The 8,560-nt window shown below is 43.1% G+C and overlaps 1 protein-coding gene across 1 annotated transcript; it reads right to left on the bottom strand.

The window, feature by feature from the left end:
* Positions 1–5,080: 5,080 nt before the first annotated feature.
* Positions 5,081–8,186, bottom strand: LOC310783286 (proliferating cell nuclear antigen). The gene is made up of 6 exons (XM_083644112.1): positions 7,767–8,186; positions 6,617–6,714; positions 6,386–6,453; positions 6,096–6,290; positions 5,839–5,962; positions 5,081–5,637 (listed from the first exon to the last, which is right to left on the bottom strand). Exons 1-6 carry the CDS (start codon positions 7,985–7,987, stop codon positions 5,561–5,563), a joined length of 783 nt encoding a protein of 260 aa, XP_083500238.1. The 5' UTR covers positions 7,988–8,186; the 3' UTR covers positions 5,081–5,560.
* Positions 8,187–8,560: the final 374 nt, after the last annotated feature.

Raw genomic sequence — 8,560 nt, 5'->3', positions numbered from 1 at the left:
CTCTTTACTTTTCCCAGGAAGTAATTAATCTTGATGGCTGTAGTTAATTAAATATTGAGGCATCTTAAATGGCTACACTTCCGCGCTGTTTTATCGGTCACTTCCACAGATGACAGCCCCCCCCAACACACACACACGCACACACACACACACACACACACACACACACACACACACACACACACACACACACACACACAGTGGCTCTATCAGGGTAAGCTAAGCTACAGTGAACTGCATTATATAGAGAAAGCAATAATGGACCCATGGGCACAGCTCATTTCATGATTTTACTTCGACACATTTCATTAGACAGTAGAAAGCTGGGGGTAGTCCCTATTGTGGATTTAGTCATTTTAAAAGAACATGCATGTATTAGGAATCATGAAATATATTTATGAAATATATTTGGGATTGAAAAAGATAAGCCCCCCCCCCCTAAAAAAAAATCCTCTTTTCCAACTGCAAGCTTATTGGAGTTCAGCTCTTTCAGCAGATGAGTTTGATATCCCAAAGGAGTCTAGGATTACACTGGCAGGCTATTGAATGTGAGGTTACAATCTGCTGTGTCTTTGCTGTCCTCCTCTGGGCTGTTTTGAAGTCTTTATTTAGCCAGGGTGGTGAATTAAGAACAGATTGAGACTTCCAGTGGTGGACTGGAAAATGGCAAAATGCTTCTTGATGTGGGCGAGGATGGGTGAGGGATTCAAATAAAACACAAAAAGAAGACTCCAGGCTGGACATAAGGACAATGGCACTAACATGTCGGTACTTAGACAAACCGTAAAGGGATATAGATAAGACAAAAAGTATATAACAATATGATGTTTGAATTTAAAAAAATACCGGGGGGAAAAGAAGTATAACAATATTTAGGTTACAGACAGTAGGGGAGTCTTCCTGACCACTATCAGATGTGGCTGCCTATCAGATTAGGGCTTTTAGGCCTATTGGGCTACCTACCGATCTTATATCTTATACATAAATGAGCAAATGTCTGTATCTCTGTATGTATCTCTGTTTCATTTTCCTCTACTGTCGGCCTGACAGCATTTGGCAAAGGTATTGCCACGGGTCCATAAGAGACAGTGACAGGGCCGGATTTTTGAATTCGGTAATTAGGCCCAAATAAATGGGTAAAATGGCTAATTAGTGGCCAAAATGAGTGAACACATGTTCAGCACCATGGAGAGCTCCACACGTTAGCTCCTGATGGAGCACACCTCTGGGAAGCTGCATGCCAACAGTGAGTGAGGCCTGACTAAATGGCCAGCGTGCTCCAACAGGTATCAGAACTAGTTGAACTAATGGCTGGCTCAGACTACAGGATTTTGAAAATCCTAGCCGTTTTTTAAATCTGGCTGTGACACGCACATAAGCAGTGGACACCGACTAGCTGCAGACAATCCTCTGTTTCTCACTGTTACTGCTGGCTGTGTCTTCACTGAGTGATGTAAGTGGATGAACTCTTTGAATATTTAGTGGCTTATTTAATTTGCCCAGTGACCTGCATGAAACACAGAGCCTTTATAACGCTCAGAAATGGCATGTCTCTGAACAATGAGTTCCATGATGAAGTTTGTGTTAGGTATGGGCATAAGGTTTTCAAAAACCACATACATAGGTTGATACAAGTTGGGGTGGCCACCAGCTCCTTTTAGTACTAAATCCTTGTATGTCACCTTTTCTACTTTTTGGTGCTAGGAATCAATTTCTGAAGTCATTTTTCCTATTTCAATGTCATTTCCAAGGTCAAATGTCAATGTCACTTTTAACACACACACACACACACACACACACACACACACAACACAGTTTCAACTAGTCTTCTCTCTCCTGTTCCCTCTTCACGCTTCAGCTGGCAAAAACCCAATATGGTGGGCAAAATGGCCACCGTTCGGGCTTAAAATGAACATAACTTCGGAACTAAGCCACATCGAAAGATGATCTTCAGCTTTACCCTTTTTTAAATAAATTGCAGGCGACCCTATTTAAATTCCAGGCGACCCCACTTAGTGTCGCGACCCCAAGGTTGGGAACCACTGGTCTATGGTGATGAGCTCTGGACCCATCTCCTTGAACGGATTGACAACTTTATTGTCACATCGAGCTTTGAGATGATTGAAGAACTTGTTCTGTTCAGCAGCTGAGGACTCTGGATGCTCCAAACTTTCCTTGTTGCTTGAAGCAAAGAACCAATTATCATCAAACTCATCAATGGCCCCTAGCATTTCATGTTTTGAGCTCGATGGTCTCCTTCTGCTGGCCATAGAGGCCCTTTGATCCACCATCCTCCTTCAGAAACTTGATGCTGTGAGAACCTCTTGTCACCACGTTGCATGACAAGCTTCCCCTCCATGAAAGCATCATGGACTCAGTTTGTGGATGTGCTACCCTCATCTCCACCTGAGATCCTATTTATGATATATATATTTTTTAGACCTGGATGAATTTGCTTTGACATAAGTCAAAACAGTTTTATTCTGATAACTGACAAGCAAAAACTGTGTCAAAAAATGCTTCTCTCATCACAGCCAGAAAGAATTGATGGGTGCATTTATGGTCACATGGCACAAATTGTGTACAGTTGCCTAGATACACGGGGTGGGTCAACTTACCGACTGGCCCACTCTCTGAAGAGGGTGAAGGTGTCAAGCACATAACCTTTTAGCTGAAGATCATCTTTCTGTGGCTTAGTACCGGAGTTTTGGGCTGCATTCCGATCAACTAGTAGTTCCCCTTTGAAGTGGACTGCACAGGGTATTCAGCCATGTTATGTAATAAGGCTAAATACCCTGAGCAGTCCACTTCGCAGAGAACTACTAGCCGATCGGAATGTAGCCATGGTCATTTTATGCCAGAATGGTGGCCAATTTCCCTGCCATATTGGGTTTTTGTCATTAGAGTATACATGGGCAAGATGCGGCCCCAGGGCCGGACCTGGCCCCTGGACCATCTCAATCCGGCCCCCAAGGTCCTCAACGAAAAACAAAACAAGCCCCAAAAACGTAATAATAGGTAGAAATATGTTAAAAAAATCTCATCTGCTAGAGTCATTGGATTTGTATCACTATTATATCGGGAGATTAACAAGAAATTACCAATCACAACGGGAGAGAGGGTTACAACTAGGGAGACTCCTGCGAAAATCAGGAGTGTTGGCAGATATAATCTCCAATGTGTGGCCCTTCGCTTACAAGATGTATGTCAGTATGGCCCTCTGGAAAAAAGATGTTGCCTACCCCTGCACTATAGTGACAGTGACATGTCCAATAAACTGACAGTTGAATTCCTGGGGAGGAAACATAGGTCTAGAGGCCTATATAATCTTTCTATATGACAGTTCCAGAGGTACGGCTGCCTATTTTTAACATGACCTTGAAAAATAGATTTGGCCTTGGAAATGATGTTGGAATAGAAAAATGAATTGAGAAATGGATTCCTATCACCAAAAAAGTAGAAAAGTAGACATTATACAATGATCTAGTACTAAAAGGAGCTCAGATGTGACATTCGCAGGGTGGCTTTAGCTCAGGAGGTAGAGCGGGTCGGCCAATGACGCAAGGGTTGGCGGTTCGATCCCCGCTCCCTCCCAGCTGCTGTCGTTGTGTCCTTGGGCAAGACACTTAACCCTCCTTGCTCCCGATGGTGTCCCTGCGTGGCAGCCTGCCGCCATCGGTGTATGAATGGGTGAATGTAGACTACCTACTGATTGTAAAGCGCTTTGGATAAAAGCGCTATATAAATGCAGGCCATTTACCATTCGCTTTCCGGTGAGGGCCATATTGGAGTTTCTGCATACCAGCCACTAGGTGGCCATCCCAACTTGTAGTTGCATCTGGTGGTTTGTGAAAACCTTATGCCCAATACCCATACCTAACACCATGCCAAATTGCAAAAACTTGTCACAAAGTGCACAATCCTTATGAATTTGATAGGGCAGCTGGATTTACAGTTCAAAATATCTGGCTCTTTGCCACCATTGCTCCCCAGTGCACAAGGTATTCAGCTACATATTCAAAATATGTAACCGAATACCTAGTGAGCTGGGGGGCAGTGGTGGCCTAAAGGTTAGAGAAGCGAGCCTGTGACTGGAAGGTCGTCAATTCAATCCCCGGGACTGGTAGGATAAATCTGGGTGGGGAGAGTGAAAAGTCAGTGTTTGCCCCTCCCTCATTAGGACCACTGAGGTGCCCTTGAGCAAGGCCCTTAACCCCAACTGCTCCAGTGGCGAGCAGATCAGAAGAATGTGGTTGAACTGGTCAGCTTCCAGGTGTGACTGTGAACGGGGGCGCTCCTGAAAAAGACAGCATTGCTGTTATTGAACTCCCCCTGTATAAAGGTTTAAAAAAAGATCAAACAAATACCATATCAGAATAGCTATAACAGCCATTTGAATGCAAATGGACATTTATCAAATTAACACTGAACAAATAAGACATGCTTTCTATTTTGAGGAATAGAAAGAAAATCCATTCCCAATTGCTCACATTTATGACTTAACAAATTGGAAAATTGAACTCCAGAAAACTTACTTTGATATGGAACTTATATGGCTTGGCAGGTGAACATTTTGCACCTTCACACGTAGGAGCCAAAAGTAGGTCAATAGCACCATCTAGTGGTTACACTTTGTAACAACCATAACACTCAAGTCTCAAACTTAACCCCTCCTCCCTTCTTTTTACATCAAAATTACCACTTATATGCAGGGTTTTCAAACACAAGTAAAAAGTATGTTAAACATTAAAAGTATGCCATTTGACACGGTCACATTGCCTCCCCAACATGTTACAGCTGCTCCCCAGAGGTGGCGCTTCAGTGGATGAACTCAACTCTCAAAAGCAGCAGACAACCTGGACTAACACTAAAATCTATGAAGACATTTTCTAGCTATGGGTTTATACTCACCTTTATGTGGGTTGCTTACAATAACTGATCTAAGAAATGCAGCTCACTCCTTTGATTGACATGACCAATGTGCTAAATGTTGAGGTTTCACATTATTGCTGCAGTCTAAAGCTATATCAACTTCTAGTCAAGTTCCACAAATGTTAGAAATACAGAAGACAGTTTAGAAACCACTTTTAGCATTTATTTGGGGGTTGAATTAATGCATACAAAAACAATTGGGCTGGGTCGACAGTATGAGACCACAGGAAGTATTTACAGACGCGTATCTACAAGTAGGAATGGGTTACTTGAAATTTGCTTTCCCAGAAAAAAAAGAGGTAAACAATGGCAGAGTGAACAAGTGCTAAACTTTCCTCTGGGGCCACAGACCAACTGTCTGCCATTCTGAAAACTATTTAGAACAAAGTTACAGAAATTAATTGCATAACAAATTTGCAACCAACTGCAACATTCAAAATGGTGACATTGGCCTGGATATAGAAGATGACACTGTGGAACATTTGCTCACAAATGGAAAGAGATCAGATACCACAGAGGAAGCGAGTCAGATGAACGTGATGACATCACTGCAGCACTTTCTTCACCTAAGATAAGTCCCCATCGCCTGCTTTTCTCCACTCTCCCTTTTCGGATTGGAAACCAGAATTTAAGAAGCCTCCTCATCGATCTTGGGCGCCAAGTAGTATTTGACGTGTCCCATATCAGCAATCTTGTACTCCACCACTATATGAAGAAAACAGTCAAGTTAGGGGTGCAAATTTCGACATATGTTGTAAAACAAAGACTAACCCATACTGTATTTTGTTTACTTTGTTTATTCTTGTTTGTTTTAGCGCTGTAGTTCTTTGATTAGTATTATTTGATATGGTCATACCAGGGTCATTGAGGAAAACTGACGGCCTAAACATGAGCGGATGAACTTACCGAGGGGGATATCTGCAGACATGCTGAGGATGACGGTCTTGGACAGTGGCGTTGCCTTGGTGAAGAAGTTCAGGTAGTTGAGGGCAAAGATCAGCTGGACAGGCTCATTCATCTCAATAGTTACCTAAAATACGAAAGTGAGAAGGGGAAAAGGTTCAAATTAAATATCTGACTGTCAAAACGGCCAAATCAAAAATTATTCATTTATTTTCACAATACACTAAACTTGGCTCCATGCATGAATAATGTATACTCACTGCCTCTTCCTCTTTGTCTACATTGCTGGTCTGAGACAGCTTGACATTTCCGGTTCCCAGCTCTCCAGTGCAAGAGAACTTTACTCCATCCTTGGCACAGGAGATCATGACAGCGTCTCCAATCTGGGACAGGTCACGGCAGATACGGGCAAACTCCCCAGAGGGCATTTTCACCACACAGCTGTACTCCTGCTCCTGGAGGGGTGGACAGATGGGTCGAGTCAGCAACATTACAGACTGTATGAAAGGCACATTTGGAGTGCACACACAAAAGGTCACCAATTACTTACTGGAATACCCAGCTGTTCCACATCCAGGTCCATTAATTTCATCTCATAATCTGAGACTTTCTCCTGGTCTGAAAGAGCAGAGAGGGGAGAAAATGGGAGAAGTAAATAGATAGTCGGGTGCTGCTGAAGCAACACAGCCATGCAGCAGGGACTTCAAGTTGATGTTGCTATAATGCATAATATAGTAAAAACCGTACTAATAGGAAACTGGTTATAAATGTAATAACTCACTGAGTGTCTCGAACACAAGGGCGAGTGTGTCTGCATTGTCTTCTGCTCTGAGGGTGATGATATCTTCGTTTCCTGCACACTTCAAGATCTTTGACATACTGAATGGGAGAGACAGGAGAAAAAATGACTACAAACCACAAAGTAAAATGTATCATCTTCATAGTACATGGACAGACACTGGACAGCTTACAAAATAAAAGTGTACACCTTGCAACAATGTCGAGAAGCCATAAGCCTTGTTCTGATTATCCTGAACGTATACAATTTGAATGCAGTGTCAGTGTAAACTACATAAAGTTTGGATGACAGGTCGGATCCTAATGCATGCATTAAAAAAAACAAAGTGTAGGTCAAATTCCATCCGTGGGGCAAAAAGCTAAGAAATCATTAGTACCTATGGTACTGTACCAGTGTGTACGAAGACTGCAGTGACGCAAGCGGAAGTGGTAGTTCCCGGGTTCAAGCAAAATTCCCGCCAATCTCAGCTCTATTCCCCCCCTCCACCGCATTTGCGCCAAGTCCCGCCCTTAGGTTTAGGCATAGTGTGATGATTGGATGGATTCAGGGATGAGGAGTGATGATTGGTTAAGGTTAGGGTAAAATATGAGGGTAAGCCAACCAGAGGCAGAGTAGGGCGTAACTCTGCAAAACCTCCCTGCCTGCATTGAATTTGGCGCTCAAATGACGTTGCTATGTATCTCAATGTACTGCAACAATAGGCCCCATGTTAAACTTCTCAAATAATCTGATTGCAAATGCTAATTTGATTTGCTTAACTTGACATATTGACAACTTTGGCCACTATAAAGTACTAGAAAGGCATGTCCGGGCAACTCCAGCAAGATGGCGTGACTTCTAACACCACAACTTCTTTGTAATCTTTTGTCACTGACTCACTGGCCAATACAGCTAACAAAGGCAGACACTGCAACGAGCTCATTGCTCAAATAAATAAATCCTTGATCGGGTTAACATCGGGGGAGAAACTCGCGAGATAACGTCGACTTTGTCATGACAAGTTGAACTGTCAGCTAGCTAACAAATGTATGCATTTGTGGGCCGACTACTAAAATACACCTCTTCTGTTTCGCATCTTTTAACCATAGCTGTCAGAACAGAACACGTTATGTTAGCTAACTGCGCTGCTCACCTGCTGAGGTTGACTCCCATGGCGAGGTTTCTGTCGCAGCGGTAGGAGTCGAAGCCGTCGCTCCGGAGTGTGAGCTGGACGAGAGAGACGTGAGAGGAATCCATGCTCTGCAGAGAGATCCCAGACGAGCTGACATCCCAACACGCCTCTGTAATCAGGTCTTTCAAAGCTTCCAGCACTTTCTTCAGGATGGAGCCCTGGACCAAGCGAGCCTCAAACATGGTGGCGAGTTGTGTTTGTGTCTGCGTCGATTCAAAGACGAGAAATAAAAAGACCTCTGTCGTGTCTAGTCCCCGAAAATGGAGGCTTCTGTGGCAGTTGGAAGATATCGCCGAGCAGGAGAGGTTCCTTTAAAAAGTGCAGTCTTCGTATTGTAAGCTAGGTAAAGTGCGACACAGCAGACACTGCTCTCACTGCAGAGAAAAGAGGTAATGTTCTCTAGCGCGCGCGCAACGTGAGGTTTTAATAACTCGGCGTCCCTGCGTCATTTCCGCTTCCTCTTAGGCGCCTTACGTCACGTCTGAAAAACTGTCCCCTGATTTTCGCCATTTTGGAGGGGTCATGTAAGCGCAAGTTTAATAGGTTGTTCTTTGTCAATATTTGTGAAATATACAAGGAAATGTATGTCTGCATGTCCTAGAAAAGTCTTACAATGTCTCAAATCAGTCTTAAATTTAGTATTATACATACATTTTATATATATATATTTATATTTACTTTACTTTAGCCTATTGTTTATTTGGACAGGACAATGCACATTAAAAGACAGTTATATACACGTACAGAGTCATCCA

This window comes from Poromitra crassiceps (genome assembly GCF_964638095.1).
Source record: "Poromitra crassiceps genome assembly, chromosome: 10".
NCBI classification, from domain to species: domain Eukaryota; kingdom Metazoa; phylum Chordata; class Actinopteri; order Beryciformes; family Melamphaidae; genus Poromitra; species Poromitra crassiceps.
This window is presented reverse-complemented; position numbering and strand designations above follow the sequence as displayed.

What these genes read in the sequence shown, in the direction of transcription:
- LOC310783286 (XM_083644112.1), bottom strand. Translation starts at nt 7,987, where the DNA reads ATGTTTGAGGCTCGCTTGGTCCAGGGCTCCATCCTGAAGAAAGTGCTG. An exon ending in ATGGGAGTCAACCTCAGCAG is followed by an intron (nt 6,715 to 7,766) that starts GTGAGCAGCGCA and finishes TCTCCCATTCAG; the next exon opens with TATGTCAAAGATCTTGAAGT. An exon ending in CCTTGTGTTCGAGACACTCA is followed by an intron (nt 6,454 to 6,616) that starts GTGAGTTATTAC and finishes CTGCTCTTTCAG; the next exon opens with ACCAGGAGAAAGTCTCAGAT.